This window comes from Hippocampus zosterae, chromosome 4, assembly GCF_025434085.1.
Source record: "Hippocampus zosterae strain Florida chromosome 4, ASM2543408v3, whole genome shotgun sequence".
Lineage (NCBI taxonomy): Eukaryota > Metazoa > Chordata > Actinopteri > Syngnathiformes > Syngnathidae > Hippocampus > Hippocampus zosterae.
The window spans coordinates 18,800,205-18,820,011 of NC_067454.1; the positions used below are offsets into that span (position 1 = coordinate 18,800,205).

Genomic DNA, 19,807 nt, shown 5'->3' on the forward strand with positions numbered 1-19,807 from the left:
GGCCATGACATTTTAATTAGTACGTCATTAATGTATTATGTGAGGTGGCGAGCGAGGAAAAACAGTCGAGAGAGCAGCGGCAGTAGCAGAATGAGCCATAACAATCCCCTCGGCCTGTCTGGCAGCCTGTCAGACATTGTGCGGCCTGTTGGGGATGATGCAAAGTGACAGCCGTGGAGACTGTGTGCTGGGGGCCATGTCCTTGGCGGAGACTACAATCATCGGTCCCTCCCCGACCCACGTCTAAAGTCACACACGCAAAACACACACCCCGCATGCAACCCCTGCAGCACTCTGTGACCTACATCTGGTGTTGGAAAGTGCAGTGGGGGGTTAGGGTAGGTCCAGGCCAGTGCAGCGTTCACGCAGCATGTGACACGTGTGAATCGCAAAGTAGTTCTGCTCTGCGCTCTCCACTGAAATAAACACCCCGCAGCTTCCTATAGATGTATAGCAGCGAATAGAAGTGCGGTCAATCGTAAGGCTTTACACTCATGCATACTCTTGGACTAAAGAAGAAGACTTTTATTGCTTTGCTCGTTCGACTGCACCGTAAATTAATCATGCAGACGCTCAGGTCATCCGTGTAAAGACAGTGCTCTCTGCTTGTTAGTCTGATTATATCTTGGGTGGGGGGGGGGGGGGGCATGCAGAATACGCACGCTATATTGGTCATTCCGGAAATGTCAGCATTTCATACTTTTTTGGGTTTTCAGAAAAGAGAGAAAGAAACCATCATATCATTTGATTTGTCCTTACTCAACAGTAGGGTCGAGGTGGGTGAGATGCCCCGGTCCATAATTCCCTTCCTGATCACTAGATGGAGCCAATTTTAATCTCAGGTCTTTCCCTGTACCATAGCGGCCTTGTTAACAATACAATACAATACAATACAATACATGCTGATTTATATAGCGCTTTCACAACAGCGGCAGCTGTAACAAAGCGCTTTACAAAACAGTTAAACTTGAAATCTGAAAGTAATTTCAACTATTGAAGTAAGTTGACTATTGAAGTAAGTTGAATATTTTGAAACTACAAAATCAGCCTCTGTCTGTTTGTGTGTGTATTTTAAGGATATGCCTACATAAACGTGTTTTAAATATTAACGGGAGCAGAGGACACCAAATAACCCCCCCCCCCCCCCCTCAGGGCCACTCCTGCTGTTAATCGCACATTTCTATATACAGTATGTTCATATGTGAATTAATTAGTAGTCAGTCATCTATCATTAAAATACAGCATACATAACTCCTACCAGCTGGACATACGCACAACATGCCCCTGCACGTTAAAGTTGCTGTGAAGTCAAATACATCTCATACCTAGAACATTTTGTACATCCTGTACAGTACATTCAATGGGGGGCATGCCAAATTGAGCAGAACTGAGTGCCGTTAATTAAAAACGAATACTTAAATGTATCAGGAAAGCCTCCACGCTGACACAAACCACTGGATGAATGTAAACAAACCAAAATAATCATCAGTCATTGAGGATTTGATAAAAAAAAAAATCAATTTCAGGTAACCTCAAAGTCATTTAGATTCTTATGGAGAGGTTGTGGGCGCGAAATATTTTCTTCTTTCCGGGGAGGGGGGGGGCGGAAATTAGAGAAGCAGTGTCAATTAGTATGCTGTACTCAATAGCCTACAATGTACTTTAAGGTTTTTGTAGCTTATTCCCAGCCTAAAAGAAACTTCAATGTGACTACAGTACAGTACCCCCCACCCCTCAACGTTTATTGTCGTACCGCAGGCCTCTACCCTAAACTTAGCATTTCCATAAAAGGCTCTCGATTTGCTTATCCAGTTGTTCCGTCGGAAGCTCATACATTTGTATTGAATGGTCACAAACTCAAATTTTTATAGACACGTTATCTTTCTATTGTTTTGACAATAGTTAAAGTTCAATGTGGCCCACTGCTAACTTTGAGCAACTGCTCCTCCAAAGGTCTCAGTTGACATTGATTAATAATGATACAGTGATGACATTAAATGAAACCAGGATAAATCATCTTGGCCCTCTTCCCTCCACCATACAGAAAATAAGAGTGTTGCTAATGTAGGACCACTGTCGTCATTTTTGCTCGTCTCTTTTTTTTTTTTAAATAGTTGCGAGATGGGACAAAAAAGGCGCCAAATATAGCAAACACGTCAGTAAGTTGGCAACACTGCAGGCACAAGTCTACATGTATGCAAATAAAAGCGCAACTTTCAAAATAGAAGCAGTAGACTGGGTCTTGCCAATGGATAGATGGCCGTGTCTGTATGATTAAAAGAGAGAAAAGGCAAGAAAAAAAAAGAGACGGGATAACATAAAAAGCCATCTCATAGGGAGCTACAGTAAACACATTTTCAAGTTTGTAATACAAAATGAAGCTGTTCTTTTAATTTCAAAGAAGTGCTAAGCAAACATGTATGTATTACAGCAGGTAACAGTAACAAAGTTACACAAAACACGCTGAGTTGATGGAAGCAGTACGTAGCATGTACATATACTAACAGACATAAGTACATTTGCATATATTGTCCTTTTGCAAAGAACTCAGCAAAGATATATGGAAAGCGGTTTTAGCATTTCTTCAGAATCCTTGATATCCAGCTTACAGGGCATCTCTGACGGCCCCATTCAAGGTATTGATGGGGAAACGGAGCAATCTTGTCAAATTTGATGCATATCTGGTGTTGCCATCTTAGTGTCTAGTCTTGTATTCACCAAAACAGCATGGCTGCAATACCCCTGGCGTATTTTAATGCAAGGTGCCATGCTTGGAACGGCCCTGACGGGGCCTTACCTTGCACCCAACAGTTGCTATTGAGGGATTCGCCAGATCGTTATTGTTGTCATATAAAGTCCTTAGGGGCTGGAGTCATACCCCAATCGCCATTTGTTAACCATTTAACCCCTGAATCCACACAAATGAATGACTACCTGAATTGTACTTTTACTGAAAAACATGGCATACAGTCCAAAAAAATGTATCCTCCAATTTTATCATGATAGTAAATGAGGTACTTTTTTTTGTGCTTTATCTGTGCGTTTGTGTGTGTGTATAACTCGATTCAGGAACTGCTCAATTGGTGTTTTTTTTCTCCACTGTCCTATTTGAGTCACCTCTAATTCGTGTTTGGCCCCAATGCTTATGCTTAATTTTTCACTTGTTATTGAGATGTCCACGTGCTTTGCATTCCACCATGATAGCGCACAGGTACTGCCAAACGGCAATATTCTATTAATAACAATATTGATCCAGCCTCACCTTTCAACGACCCTACGTCACGACTTTGCTTCCTGCAGACCAAGAGGGAGCAAGTTCCAATCCAATTGTAATGACGTTGGGACATTCTGTTAAACATAATAAAAGCAGAATACATTTGCAATTGATGTTCAACCTATATTTAATTAAATGCACTACAAACCCAAGATATTTAATGTTCCATTGTTTTCAGCAGACAACCATTAACTTTGAATTTTATGGCTGCAACACGTTGCAAAAAATCTGGGACACGTGGCTAAAAAGACTGAGTAAGTTGATGAATGCTCATCAAATACTGGAGCTGTTTGAAACATCCCACATGTGAAGAGCATATTTTGGGAACAGCTGGGTTCAAAACGTTTTTTTTGAATGTTGTTAAAAGGTGATGTAACAGTATAATACAACAATACAATGACCTAGCTTTTTTGGGACATTTTGCAGTCATAAAATTCAGTTAATGATTATTTGCCAAAACAATGAACCTAGTCAGTTTGAACATCTTGTTTTTGTTGTCTATTCAATTAAATATAGGTTGAAGATGATTTGCAAATCAGTGTACTGTTTTTAATTTATATTTACGTGTCATCTTCATTGGAATTGGTTTGTATGTCTGCGTGCGTTAACTGCCACGGTGTCTTGGACAGAAATGTCCCGCGAGCTATTATGAGATTGCTTTATACAACCAGTATAATCAAAATGTGTTTGGATTCACTTTTTCTTGATGAACCATGTTTATTTTTTTCATCTGACAACCACAGGCACCCTTTAAGGTCAATGTACGAGTACGCCCTTTATTGTCACTAATACGCCAATTCAGTACAAGTAACTATTGTATGACATTTCCGCACACCCGGGCAACTCATACTATACTCATATGTATAGAGGAAAAACTATACACTTTTTACAGTTCTGCGACTGGTACTACTTGTGAAGCACTAACTCGCCGAATTTTAAACAATACAATACACCCTGATTTATATAGCGCTTTCACAACAGCTGCAGCAGTAACACAGCGTTTTACAAAACGGCGCACACATGTTACGAATATTATTATGTTACGTATACTATTTTTTGGGAAGGTGACCGATATTGGCAGACTCCATAAGAATCCAATACCTTAAAATAAGGCCTCTAAATTTCCATTAAAAGTTTCATAACAAAAAAATAAGGCCTTTATCGGCCCGGTTCGGATACCTGGTATTGGTACTCGCCGATTCCTACTATTGGGGACAAAGCCCGAACTAGTCCTTCAACCCCGAGCTGGATATCAAGGAATATGAAATAAATGCTCAAACGACTTTCCAGAACAACTGAAAGTGTGATGTTGGTGACAACTGGTGGCTGACTCTGAAGCTTGAGTCATGCAAGACTAACAAGAGCACTAGCAGCTTGTGGGGGGACAACATTCGCTTGTTTGCCTCCAGCTAAGTCTGCAGTCTTTATTAGATGGAGAACATTTGCTTTTTCTCATCATTTACATATTTACATCTAATAACATTGAAGCAGGAAGTAGCTTTTTTTTTAAACCTCTGTCGCATGGAACAATCTTTGTGTCTGTGCATTTCGCAATAAACAAGCTGCCACTCAGTGTTCATTCCCCGGGATTACGAAGCACAAAACGATTCAAGCGATGCCAAGTCTTCTGATGTCAATCTATGTATAGTAAATAATTTCTGGTATCTGTCCGTCCTCCACCGAGGTACCGTTATTGTTTCCGGGGGATTTGAAAAAGACAAATGTTGTCTTAGTCCCTGTTGCTGACTCCTGGGTGACTTTCTTCAACCCCTTCGTGCCATAGTGGGAGTCAGGTCCCTAAATAACAAATGAACAAACATGATGAATCTTCACTGATTGTTTGGCAGTTGAAAGTTGATGTTGGAAAGGCGTCTCACCTTTAAGGTGGCGCATGCAGTATAGCTGACATTAGGAAGGATTTCCACAGGCTCTGTGAACATTACTCTGAAGGTGTTTGATGTGCCGTCACAACTGAATCCTGTGTCGTTCTGGCCCACAGTGAGGTGTTTGTCGCTCTCCATTATCTACACAAAAAAACACCCCCCCCCAAAAAAAACAGCAACAAGCTCAGTTTTTCCCCCAGTGAATAACGGATGATAAAAAAATAAAATTAAAAAAAAAGGGTGAATAGGGAACTGTGAAAATGTCAAACTGCGAATATGCAGGGGTTCACTGTAAAACATTGTGAAGTGTTCCAACAGTGCTGCAAAGTAACAGGTTTGATATTTTGAATCAAATTGCTGGTTTGTTGTTGATTAGAGTTAAATTTCCATGGCAAATTAAGCGGGGGGAATTCTGCAAATGTTCCCAATTTAAATATTCCCCTCATCTTCAAACAACAAAGCGTGTGATGGAAAAGTGGTTAGAACTACATGACTGTCCGTGTTTAATGTTATGTGCTGTGTATTATTTTACTTTGTTAACTGTTTTGTTAAGTGCTTCGTTACAGCTGCCGCTTTTGTGAAAGCGCTATATAAATCAGCATGTATTGTATTGCATCTTAAAGAGATGGCCATATGAATATTAAGGATTCATGTCTTGAATCAAATGAGGCAAAACAAAGTGTGTTGCTACGAAACAGCTGTTTGAGTGAGTCTCCACTTGTTTGTAGAAATATGTCCTTCACAACATTAAAATTATACATTGTGTATGAACCATTGTCAAACTAAAGCGGCAATAACGAAGGCGACAGATGGGAATAAATATGACATTTAATCAGCATTAACTCACTCAGCGAGAACGCAGTTGACATTTTACTACATTGTCAGGAAGGCGATTTTACGACTGGAAGTTATGTTTATCAAAGGTGAAGTGTGTCCGTTGCGGTTTATTTCGGGCACTGTGTAATGCATGCATTTCATACTAAAAATTCTTGCGCCCAGACTCCAAACTGCCAACACATTGCGTCACGTGTCATGCCAATGACATCACGCATTAAAAACACGGCAGCGTTACCTGTATGTTGACCTGATAGTCCGTATGTCCATGGATAGAACCGTACAGACCAAAGCCCACAATGGATATTCGTCTACTGACGTTGAATCTAAAGAGACATTGATCGAAGCAGTTGTCTATTAACTGGTCAAGCTCGCATTTATTAGATTGACCGTGTTGTCATCTCACCTGATTCTGTCACTGGTACCGCTGTAGCCCCATCGACTCTCGACATGCTGAAATCTATTAATGCTGCATTCATCTCCACGGAGGCAGCAGCGGGGCCTGTCATTGTTGCTGGGCCGCGGTTTGGGGTTTGCTTAAAGGTGTAAAAAAAACAAACAAACACATTTCACACCCCCTGATTGAACACATTTCCAGACGAGGCACTTGTTGCATAAGAAAGAATATGACGCCTGGACACACCAGGAACATGATCAACATTGATGTACCTTTAGATTTGAACTGAGAAAAAAAAACACATTTCTTGTATTGTATCACATTACATGGTACATGTGTGCTCAAAACAGTGGCCAGTGAGTATGTACTTAGCTTACCTGTAGGAAACCTCTCCACACTCATGAGCGGGAAGCGGATGAGCGGTAGGGCTTTTCCAAGTACCTTCTGTTTGTTCTCCGAGGTGGCCGGAAGCTGTTGTCTGCTGCACTCGGCTTCGGCCCAGTGTACCACAGCCTCAAAGAGACGATTCTCCCTGATGTTCAACGTGTCTCTTTCGAGAACTGCGCAGAGAGTGTCTACAGCACACGAAATCATAATTAAGTCTTCCCAGAACAAGCAACACTTGTTGGAAATTTTACTTTAGTAGAAGGCTCGCTTACCAAGGTCAATACCAGTGAACCCATCTGTATTTACTGCCTCTGCAGTGCTTTTGTCTATGGTGTCTAAACAGAGGCTGGAAATCTGAGGGTCATCAAATAACCTTGCCTGGAAACACAAGAGTATCTTACATTATTTTTTGATACATCAAACCTGTAAACAGGGAAAAAAAAACATCTTGAACCTGCTTTTGATAATTTACCATTCATGTTTAAATTGTATTCCGGTTGCATACACTTTCAAAATTTCTATTCAAGCATTCAAGAACAATTTTCAGGGCTTACCAACACATCTGAGGTGCATCCATAAATAAATGCATATTCAAACTGGAAAGTTATATTCTGTAATGGCAGGTGCAGTGGACTTGTTCATGAAACAACTTATGACAGATGACATGTTTTATGTAAGGCTGTCTTAGTATTGCCAACAAATAGTTGCAATAAAGTCAGTGTGGCGAAGTTCAGTTCTCCCTGAGTGATGGTGAGTGTGAATGGCCGTTGGTCTCTATGAGCCCTGTGATTGACTGGCAACCAGTACAAGGTCTTCCCTACCTGTAGCCCAGCCAGGTGTGATCAGTTTTCAGTCTCCCTCAAAATTCATAAAATTAGCAATCTGTCTCAAATTTTCAGGGAAAATGCCTCCAAAACTCTAGAATATGACAAAACGTTACACTACTAACTGCAGCCATTAATGTCTGCATAACATTTGTCAAGAAAATGGACTTTAAGCATGGTCATGTGACAAGTACATTCAGAAAGTGAAAGCATGAACCTGCGTGAGGAACATGAATGCGTTGTCTGCTTTCAGGTGCTTGCTGACAAACTCCACACAGTGAGTGGCCAGAGCGGGGACAGCGTATTTCTTGGCTATGTTCAGAGTGGACATCACAGTTCCTGGACCGATGTGAACATCATCCGAATACAAGAACCTGTGCAAAGGAACAAGAGAAAACTATGCAGTGATCAACGCGCACAACAGTCTCACAATTTTTTTTTTTAAACTGTTCGTTATAACTGGAACAAAACGGTGGTGGGCAGAGGTACCATCTTCATATAAGATAGGGCTGCAACTATGAAATATTTTTAGAAGTGATTATTCTAACAATTATCCTGTCAATTAATCAGACATAAATAGCATTATTAACCCTTTCAGGGACAGCGGTTACTACAGTGGACAGCTTATCGTGTTATGAGGTTACAGGGTGCCTGAAAAGGTTAAACAACATAATGCACATGTGAGATGCAAGTATTATTTTTGTCAACTGGGGGTCACCATCCTTCCACTCTCCTGTCTGTGACTTAGGGTGTGTGTGTGGCTTAAAAAAGCGAGGCCTGGCCTGGTGCATGCCGTGGGAGTCAACAAATGAGAGTGTAGCGCTGGCTATTGTGAGGTCAGATTTGCGGCTGGCTGTTAACTGGCTCACCATTCGCCAGTCTGCATGTTGACTGCTTTGGCTTCACTTGTGGTGACAGCAAACACGGACGTGTCGGTTCGGTGTTTACTTTGAAACTATTTGCTCAATTAAGCGATTACAAGCGCACCAGCGGCTGTGTCTATCCTTTACCACTTGTGGAGGTCGGAGACCATGAAAATAATGTTGGTAGGCTATGTAAAATTAGCCAACCTCGATACCTTGGGATGGAGGTAGTAGACATGTTGTTAGGATACTTTAGCGTAACGGATGCCAGCTTGAGCCTCTCTCCTTGAAACCTGAAAGAGGGCATTGGCAGCCCAAGCTTTTACCTCAGCTCAGCGGTGAGCGCTCTGCGTTTCCAAGCCGGTTACGCGATGGAAGCTCGGGTTCAACCCCCATGTATGCCGCAGGGTAAAGATGGCAACTGCTATATTAGTTCTGCTTTGCAGTCGCCATACTGCAATTAGAATGTATTGTTTAAGCATTACAACTTCGACATTCTGTTTTTTGCGAACTTGGCACTGCAAAGCTTTGAGGCAGAAATAAGCGGTAGTTTGTCTTCCACTTGTTTTGTCACAAATTCCTCAAGTTTCAGCCTTAGTTTCGAATTAATGTCTGAAATACAAAATGAAACTAAGATGGCACAAATAGAATTCTGTAGTCAGGCACTATTCGTTTCCTATCTATATCTGAAGGACACTTCTATGTCTTTTAGAGGGGGGGCGGGATTCAGACCGGACTGAGAAGACGGGTGTTTTGACAGAAACGATAGAGGCCATTGATTACAAAGTGGAAACATAAGCACTAAACACGAAGGTGGCTTATGACATCACTTACAAAGCTCTCATTTCATCTTATCCCAGGCCCATTAATACCAGTCATAGTCGGACCCACAGCGACAACTTGAAAGTCCACTCTGATGACTTTCCCATTAGGACTCGTGAAGAACATGCGACTTTACTGATCCCAAAGTTGTAAACGACATGATAGAGGATCAACTGAAAACTGCCAGCATAGGTTTCATCCATCTTGCTTACTTATTTATTGTTCAGCCCTTATTTCGATGAGAGTCGCTGGAGCCCATCCCAGCTGACTTTGGTCGAGCGGCGGGGTGAAACCATGGACCGGTCACCAGCCAATCACAGGGCACATGCAGACAAACATTCACACCAATGGAGAATTTGCTAAACTGTATTACTGCGTTGTCACAGTACTTCTACTCTGTCTATGACATTGTCTGTCATATGTCCATTTGAACACTCGATGGTGGTATTCAAAGTTGCTTTGCGTAATGAAAATTGCAAGCATTTACACTTGTTGTTTTATTGTCTTTCATTTTTCCTTTAGTAAATGACTTGAATCACATTCCAAAAACATGCTTGGCAGGTTAATGGAACAATCTATGTGTCCCCTGCGATTGGTTGGTAACCAGTTCAGGGTGTACCTTGCCTACGGCTCGTAGACAGGTGGGATAGTCTCTAGCACATCCCGTGACCCTTGTGAGGATAAACGGATCAGAAAATGGATGGATGGATGGATTGATGTGAAGACACTGTTCATGATTTGTCACAATAATTGGAAAATAGATAAATAGGAACACACAACGCTTTATTTCTATAAATCTCAGCCAATGTTCACATATTCAAATGATCACTTCTACAACATTCTAAAAACATCGAAATGTCCAATCGCCGATAAGCTATTTTTAGAAAAGGCACGTTGACATGTGTGGTTGACATGTGTGGACACGAACTACTCGTGGTCCTTAGTCGTAACCCATGGGCACCACATTGGTTATCCCTAGATTAAGGAAATCAGAAAGTATTCATTCACATTTGAGAGGCTGATATCAGAAGATATTTGCTTTTTAAAATAACAGTTAAAAGTATTTTTGCTTCCATGCGGGACAGAATTGTTTTCAGTCTTGCCACATTAATTATCTGGTTACCTATACTTTGTTGTTCTGGTGTTTTACCTCAACCTGAGTTGAATTAGCAGCTTTTAAAAATCTATGCACCAGTTGAATGAGACAGGACAAAAGTTGCATTATTGTTATTTTTGCAATTTGTTTCATGAAAAAGCGACGCCCCTGCTAATGCTGCGAAAGGCGGTGGGGAACGGGGCAAAGGGGAATCCCTCTAAACGCAACTTCACCACCTGTGCCTCGTCTACCCACCTGAGCAACGACAGAAAAGCTGTTGGGTCGGTGTCAGGAAGCTCTATCTCGGCCGTGGTGGTCGCCATCCCCCCGTTGAACATGGCATCGAAAACGCCGCTGCCAGCGGACAAGACGAATTTATGGGCCGGGATCCTCTGCGTTTGTCCGTCTTTCCCCACGACAAACCTGACGTCGCTAAGCAGTTCATTGTTGAGGAGGTAAGACAAGCGCTCCTTCAGGGAGCTCTTCGTCGCCTGCCAGTTGTATACGCCGGGCTCCCGGTGAACGGCGAGCACCGGCGGAGAAGCGGACGGGCCGAGAGCGGCGGTCGCGGCATTGGAGAGCGCCACCCGAGCTCCACTCTGAGCCGAGCTGGACTCTTGGACGTCATGGTTTGACGCCGAGCCGCCGCCGCCAACGGTCGCCATAGACGCACGGACGTTCCCAAGTCAGAACCGCGTTACATGTATTTGATTTGATTACGTCATTGCCATTACACTTTGATGTCCAGCCACCAGCTATCTTTGAGGCTAGCTAGCCTCTGTTGCGTCGCTCAGGGAATGACGCAGGCATAGTGAGACAAACTTTACAACTTTATTGATAAACATACACGCGCACACACAAACACACCCGCACGCACACACACGCGCTTGACAAAAAAAAACATTTTAAACATTATTTAACTTTTATTTCGATAACAAAGTAGTACAAAACAATACACACGAAACAGACACGTAAGATGGTCAGTTAAACACTTGAACATATGTAAATATTATTTTTCTAATAACACAAAATCTGTTAGTGTAAGTAGCCTAACATGATCTTTTAATGCATCCTACAATATAAAAAAGGTGCAGCATTAGTGTAATAATGTTGTTTGTTGTGTGTTCCCATACCTTTAGTAATTAATTTGACAATACCTATTTTAAATTGGGTTGATACCTAATTTGAATCACTTGCAGATCTCCTCTGCATGTTTCACATTGTTCGTCTATGTGTGCCCTGCGATTGACTGGCAATCAGTTCAAGGTGCCCCCTGCCCACTGCCCAAATACGGCTGGGATAGGCTCCAACACGCCCATGACCCTCGCGAGGATTCAGCTATGATAATGGATGTTAAATATCGCTCTAAGATGACAAATATTGTTATACATGTGCAAGAAAGTGACACCACTTTTAGAAACTTTATTTTAAGCTCAAGATGTCTGTGAGGATCCAGATACAGATTGGACAGGGAAGTTGCAAAGTAAAAAGTCTTCAGATTTAAAAATACAGAGAACAAGGCTGGATGCAGAAGGCATGGGAAGAAGTCTTGACACATCTGACTGAGCAACTCGATTTTAAATACTGAGAAACATCAGGCCATGCCCAATCCGCTATGACAAAATAAAGGTGACAAAATAAATGACGATAGCAGCTTCAAGGACCCAAAACAAAGTCACAACCAATCACAATAAAACATTTAGATTTAGCATTTAGACTCAACATTTAAGTGAAACGTTTAAAATGTGTATGTTATTATCCAACCATGGTCTTCCTTTAATTTTGGTGACCGTCATGTACAGTACATTGCTATTCATCCACTGCTCGGTGATAGCGTCTGCACGGTGTGGCCAATAATAACATAACAGAAGTGTATATATCTGTGTGTGTGTGGGGGGGGGGGGGGGGGGGGGAGAAAGAGAGAGAGAGAGAGAGAGAGAGAGAGAGAGAGAGAGAAAGAGATGTACCATTTAGAGCCACCCACCGAACACCTGCTCAACCATTGTAACTTGAGCAAGCAAGCATGTGGAAGCAGCTCTGCAGCATTGCCATTCATTTCTAATTTTCAAATCAATCTTATCACCATCCATAGATTAATCATGGATGTTTATGGCTGAATTAGTTTTTTTAATCATTATTATTTTAGGACAAAAAAGGCTGTCACACGGTCAGCAATGAGTGCTTCGGCAGGGACTGGCGTGTTTGTGCTATCCTTGATGTCCATTCCCATCTGTTACTTGTTCAACTCACTCGTCTACAACAACAGGTGAGCGTGAGCTTGTAATTCCGGCTTGCTTTGATCAGATAAGTATTATTTATTTTTGTGTTGGTAAAATGAGCACTTCGCTGTGTATAACCGTCTCCACTTGTTGTCCCTCTAGCGCCGAAGCCTTCTTTTTTGCTGGATGTGCAACATTCATCTTTCTGGTCATATCTGCCCGTTTTATACTCCGGAGAAAAGCTCCATTAGACTCTCTTTTCTATGGTAAATATTCATGTAAAGTTTTTCTGTACCTCACATGAAACTTCAACCATGCACTCAAAACATAATTATACACTTTTTGTGTAAATTGCAGTTGTTGTCAGGATGCGAAATGTAAATTGTAGCTGTCAAACTGATCCATCAAATGCTTTGTGGCGTGCAAAATTTGCTGCTAAAATAAATGCATCTATGTATTCAGTGTATGCAGTCCATGCGTTCTTCAGTGTGGTGAACTTGATCATCGGACTGGAGCAGGACAACATCATTGATGGATTTGTGACTTTTTACCTGAAAGAGGCAAGCTGGGTGTTTCCATTGCAATGCTTGAGTTCATGTTTTCTCTGACTTATATAGACGGTTCTCCTTTTCAGGCAGATCCACACATTAATACAGCACACGGTCACATGATGTCCTATTGGGATGGCTGTGTGCATTATCTGATGTATCTCCTCATGATTGCAGCAATTACCTGGGGGTGAGTGTTGCACTGTCCACATGTTTTTTTTGTTTTTTTTATTAAGGAAGAATGGACCTACTCTACTGTACGGTATGAACAATTTGTGGTTTTCAGGGATAACTTCAGAGCTATTGGACTCTACTGGGTAGGGTCTTTTGTCATGCGTTCCATTATCTACCTTCTTGGGAATGCTGTTGGTAAGTACAGTAGAGTATAATTTTTACATTTTTTCATATATTTAAACATGCTAACTATACTATCAGGCTAACATTGTTGTACTTTGTCCATACTGGGATTTATAGGTACCATCACATTTTTTATTTAGTATTCCTACCTATTGGTGTATTCATAATGATTATTTTTTCTTTATATGAATTGTGATCCTTAAATGATTTTCTGTCACTTCCAGGAAAATATGGGACTGAAATGGGTCCTCTCTTCTTCCTTCACTTACTGTACATCGCAGTGTCTGTTTGGGCGTGTTTTCGCATCTTCAGCCACCCTTCCACACGAACTGTTGAGTTGACGGTAAGATCTATTTCCTGATTAAACACAAAAGGCCCTACCTCGTCCTCAGAAATGCACTTTCCAGGCTACTTTTCTTTGTAAACCGGCGCACATACACTCAGTGTAAAAACTGTCACATCTTAATTTTCGTGTTGGAGCATATCTAGTTTCCTGTGTTTGGGAATTTGATGGATCGTTTTGTCCACTGCTGGGTTTTCTGTCTGACCATGGGCTTTTTCCATGACATACACCTGACAATTAGGTGAAAAAAAATTACTAAAATTGAGACTAGTTAAAGACAGGTCGAAGCTTTGGCATAAGTGGTGTAACGGTAATTTGGTGGATATGATCGGGGCTCAGGTAGGCATAAATATATAATATATTTCCTTGGATGTGTGTAGTGATGTCATCATATTTATTTCATAAATATGACAACAGTGTGCGTCAATCCTTCTGAATCACTACAGAAACCAATTCATTGAATGAATTATTATAATTATTATCATTTTAAATATGTTCTTAAAAGCGCCCTCCCCCACCTACTGTGGCACAACTATGGGGTGCGCAGAGTGGAATTGTTGCAACGAAACGCAAGTAGAGATGTTCTTGCAGTTCGTTTTTTAATTAACTTTGTGTGCTGATCTCCTGCATCGACATGCACTGTAGCATGTACGTCTCTCTTGTGCCCGCCATTTAAAGGGAATGAAGGGAGGTGCTTCCATTGGATGCGAAACAAGTCGGCTGTGATCCTTCCCACACTTCCTCACAACTGCATAAACATCCCTTGCTAGCTGCGCCCATCCAACAAAACCCCAAAAGAAAGGAAACTCCACCCATGGGCAGTTATACTGCGCTTTAATTTAAAAAAAATAGCCCAAAATGTACAATGCCAGAATAGGAAATGTCACTATTGAGCAAATCAGTACACCATCGCGATCCATCTTCAAATTGTTTCCTTTTCATTAAATTATACTTGATTATATATATATATTTTAAATCTATCAGACATTAATGAAGTAGCCTGTGACATGCATGTAATAAATATCTCTTTCTCCACTAGAGCATACAGAAAGCTCAGAGGATGACAATGTTCCGCAGACCTATGGACTTGTTTTTTATAATCTACCTCATCCCAGCTATGTCTTTCTGTGTCTTCAGAGGTCTGGTAAGAAACACAAATATAATTGAAGGACTTAAACGCATCTCCATTAGTCTAATAGTTGGTGCTTTAGGTTGCCTTGGACTGTTCCAACGCATTGTGCCAGCATTACGTGCAACATTACGAGCCTTACGTGAAGGACCCCTCTGCCTACCCTAAAATACACGTAAGTTTACATGGGTGTTATATGGGGTGTCCTAAAAGCCTCTACAGCATCAGTTTGAGTTGCTGGATCCATGGCAAGTTTTTCAAAACAGGATCTGTTCCTCACAAACCATGCAGTGGAAGGTCTGCTACTACTATCACTGACCAAACTCTTCGAGCGGGTTTTCAAGCAAAGTCAAGAAAAGTACATCTGGATGGCTGCGCTGTCACTGACCATTGACAAAATCTCAATTCAGCGGATGCCTTGGAAAGTGATAACGTTTTATCCATCTGGACTTTCGGATGTTCACAAGTTTCAGGTGGAAGATTATTATGCTCATCAAGTTGCATGGCAAAGATGTAGCGCTCTTCAAATAATTCACTAAATACATTTTTGTTGTGGCTGAGATCCAATGCAACCCTTTGGAAAGATCTTCCCTGGGTTTGTGCGAACGCTGTTCAGTGTTTTAATCAGTGGTTACAGGATTAGGCTTTCTACTGCTTGGTTTGTCAAGAACAGATCCTGTTTCAAGAAATTAGCTTTGGATCCCAGAAATTGTACTTTGCTTTAAAGCAGTGTGCCACCCATAAAGGTTCTCAAACTTGTGCTGAACTGCAGCCAGGGACAGAAAATCTTGTTGCCAGGCAGTACTTTTACAATGCTGCTCCAATAGGCAAGGGAATATAAGTATCCAGAAAGTGCAAAGCCGATGCTGTCAAAAGCTGCATTCACGTCTTTCCAAATTATTCCAGAAACCAAATAGGAAGGCAACTTATCGTGGCTTTTGGTATACCACCCATGTACTAATGTTGTAAATTTTCGCTCTATTCCTATGACCTATTTCAGAAGCAGTAAATCCTATAATTGTTTGTCAGATGCTGGTGAGCATGCTGTACTCAGGCCCATACTACATCATGACTCTCTACAGCTTGTTGGTTCCAGGATGTGAGTGGATGCTGGACCTGACTCTTGTACATTCAGGTGCTGTAGCACAAGTAGGTAATATTTAAAATGTTTTTTTTTAAGAACGTGGCTGAAAAGAAAAGAGGTCTGGCTCTCTTTAGTAGAGAGTATTAAATGGTATCTATCATTTTTTTGTACAGAGAGATGTCAAGTAATCTAAACTTGATGCATTACAGTTCACTTAGTAACTAACCAAAAATGATGGTTGTGAAAATGTGCAATGCAATAATTGGAAAAATTGCTGAAAGGCACGCAGTAAAGGCCAAGTTCAATATTTTTCATACATACTGAACTGTTCCAACTGCTACATGGCAGTGGCAATGGTCAGAATTAACCAAGTACAAATACAGTACCGGTACTTAAATTTCCAGATATCTGTACTTCTAAAAGCACTTAAACGCAGAATGTTGCCCAATCTGGAGATAAGTGATCTGGCCAAACATGCTCTGTAGTGGATGCATGATTAACATGAAGTGTTTTTGCACGTAAACTAAACCAAAAAGTTGGTCCAAGGAATTAGAGTGGCAGTGTAACCCAAAGGGAACAAAGCAGCTGTTGTGTTAGAGCTGCAGGCGGACACGTCACTCACTGGCTGGATGAAGTCGGAAGCTGACTTCAGACCAGGTGGAATGCTGGTATTGGTGGTATTCGTATAAATGTCAGCTGTTGAACAGAGCTAAAAATAGGACCGCTGTTGCCCTGACAACCATGGTTAGTATGAGACATGTCCAATGCCACCCCTCTGATCACCGAATCATACCCCCACCTCCAATCAAAGGGTGATTTAAAAGAAACACTTTACGACAGGGGTGCCCAGATCTACTTTTCGATCAACTAATCTCCCCGGATCTACCCTTACCGAGAAACGCACGCTCGCACGCAAATTTGCTTTTGACCTCATTCTGGTTATTGTTTTTTCTCAAATAGTGCCCTTCGTTGTCTCACTCAATATATATAATACAGTATATTAATAGACCCTCTAACCCTTGAGGTGTGCAAGCCACATCAATTATTAACACATAAATAAACATCCATCCATCCATCCATTTTCCGAACCGCTTGATCCTCACTAGGGTTGCGGGGGGTGCTGGAGCCTATCCCAGCTGTCTTTGGGCAGTAGGCGGGGGACACCCTGAATCGGTTGCCAGCCAATCGCAGGGCACACATAGACGAACAACCATCCACTCACACCTAGGGACAATTTAGAGTGTTCAATCAGCCTGCCATGCATGTTTTTGGAATGTGGGAGGAAACCGGAGCACCCGGAGAAAACCCACGCAGGCCCGGGGAGAACATGCAAACTCCACACAGGGAGGCCAGAGCTGGAATCGAACCCCCACACCTCAAATAGGTGACTCTCCCTCCCCAGGAAAATATTAACAGGCATTGCCGCTAGGTGGCTGTAATTACTTTTATGATGACATTTGATACCATGGTGTATTGCTGTAGATATTAGCACACATAGCCCCTGCAAAGCTGACATTCACATTGAATTTAAACATTTTATTTATTTATGGAAAAATAAAATTTTGTAGTGTTTGTGTAGTATTCAGTATTGTTTATTATTAATATAAAAATTAATAGTTATTGTACGAATCAGTGACGGGCAGTGCATTTGGTATGTGGACCTTGAGTAGGGACCCACCTAAATGAATCTACCTCTCAATACCAATACTTTATCTGGAAAGAAAGTAAGAACTTGGCTTTCACTGATCAACTGCAGTAATCAGAGGAGAGAAAAATGCTGACATCAGCCAAGCGAATTTGAAATCTGAATGGTTAAAGAAACAATATCATTGGATATAAAGTTAAAGTTTTGGCCAACCCTACTGATTCTGAAGACCTTGGAGAGATTAGATGGCAACACAGAGGCTCACATCCGATTGGATAATAATTAAAGCATGTAAATGTGCTGTAAGCAGTGTGGCCCAGAGAAAAGCTATGAAATGAAGAAGATACCGTTGGGAATAAATGGAAAAAAAAAATACAGTATTAGAATTTAGATAAATGCCTCTTTTACAATACAGTAGAATGAAATAAATACAGTACAATATGGTAAAGCCTTCCCTTTTCTTTATTTCCTCCCTCTCTTTTGCTACCAGGCCCAGTTTTCTCATATCGGCGCCTCTCTTCACACACGGACACCATTCTCTTATAGAGTTCCTGTTGCCAACCAACCTGTGTTTTTGCTGGTTAATATCCTGTATGCTGTGGTGCCTCAGGCTCTTTGCTACCGCTGCACTACCAGGCCGGCCTTCTTCCTCAAGGGCATGCCAGACAAGAAAAATGCATGAGTGATTTATAGAGGAGCTCCAGTCTTTTTTGGAAAAGCGAGTGTAGTCAATGCACTGTAGCAGCTTAAGATGAATTACCACATTATTTTCCAAGTTAATGAGAGTTTAGTGATGGAAAGTAAAATACTAAACACTTCCCACCCCAGTAAAACACTGGGGTGGGAAGCAGGTGTCTTGCACTGACAGAATAATAGCAAATTACCATAGATACCTGCAAGATATTCTGACAAAAGTAAACTCTCCTCACATTTATGTAACTATTTATCATATCTTTTCGTGGGACAACGCTGAACAAATGACAGTTTTGAAATTTGGGGTTCTCATTCGCTCACTCTCATCTTAATCACTGAACTAAGTTCAATATGGCACTTCATGGTAAAAATCTCTGAAGGGCTGAAAAAAAGAATTGTGACCAATTTGTACATTTTCACTTTTGTTGCTCACATTTTCGACATTACTCGCTGGTTTTTGAGGTTCTTTGCGGGAACAATTAGTCAATGCCATTATACCGCCTATTCAGTACACTGACTAGATTAAATTTTGTAGCAAATTTTCATTTCATCACAAATGTCCAATGAAGGATATAATGAATTGTGCACACAAAATGTGAGGGCGTGCTCGTTTGTGTAAGATACAGTAGTTCATATCCCCCTGACTACCAGGAAAAAAATGTTGTCCAATCACATTTATTTTGAAATTTCCCAATCTATGTGAAGTAATTGGACTACTCCAAAAGATTTTTTTTGAAATTCCACTACATTTTTAAACACTAGAATACTTGAATACATGAATACACTTGAATACTAGGCTCAAATACACTTAAAACAACTCAACGTGTTCATAAGAGTCTTATAAATAAAATGCCAACAGCATTTCAAGACAAAATGTGTTTGATAGAAAGTATTACTTTTCCAATTCTCATAAAAAGTGCTTGCACTCAGGGAAGCCATTTTCTTACTTTTTCTAACCCCTACAAATTTGGTATCATTGGAAAGCACTGAATGTCGTCTTTAGAGTAACAAAGGGAGTTATTGCGATTGGATGCACTGGGTGGGAGATATTTAGGTTCAAAAATGTCCTTTACAGAGGACAAATTTGAACTATTGGTAGTCGGGAGGATAGAATCATGCGAGGCAAATAAACAACATTGCCTGTATAATATATATATATATTTTTTAAGACTTAAAGCGATCTGTCTGCTGTTTGTTTTGGAAAATCAAGTTATAGATTGGAAATCATTTTTTACTGACTACATTTGAATTCAAGAAATGAGCTGAAGTGTGTTTTATTTTTTTTGTGTTCAATGCTTTGTTGATAAACTTGGCTCATATTTGACATGACCTTTTACAATATGAAGTGTACAGTACTTAACATATTTATTAGACTACCACTCAATGTCAGGTTTAAGCCACACAGCTGC

General features: G+C 41.0%; 2 protein-coding genes across 2 annotated transcripts; one reads left to right on the forward strand and one right to left on the reverse strand.

Moving 5' to 3' along the window:
• Positions 1–2,354: 2,354 nt before the first annotated feature.
• On the reverse strand, positions 2,355–11,175 carry LOC127600106 (BTB/POZ domain-containing protein 1-like). The gene is made up of 8 exons (XM_052064444.1): positions 10,636–11,175; positions 7,817–7,973; positions 7,048–7,153; positions 6,766–6,963; positions 6,398–6,527; positions 6,230–6,317; positions 5,152–5,298; positions 2,355–5,071 (listed from the first exon to the last, which is right to left on the reverse strand). Exons 1-8 carry the CDS (start codon positions 11,043–11,045, stop codon positions 4,913–4,915), a joined length of 1,395 nt encoding a protein of 464 aa, XP_051920404.1. The 5' UTR covers positions 11,046–11,175; the 3' UTR covers positions 2,355–4,912.
• LOC127600107 (transmembrane 6 superfamily member 1-like) lies at positions 11,176–19,727 on the forward strand. The gene is made up of 10 exons (XM_052064445.1): positions 11,176–12,646; positions 12,762–12,865; positions 13,062–13,159; positions 13,234–13,337; positions 13,434–13,516; positions 13,729–13,847; positions 14,887–14,991; positions 15,059–15,151; positions 16,006–16,125; positions 18,196–19,727. Exons 1-10 carry the CDS (start codon positions 12,555–12,557, stop codon positions 18,385–18,387), a joined length of 1,110 nt encoding a protein of 369 aa, XP_051920405.1. The 5' UTR covers positions 11,176–12,554; the 3' UTR covers positions 18,388–19,727.
• Positions 19,728–19,807: the final 80 nt, after the last annotated feature.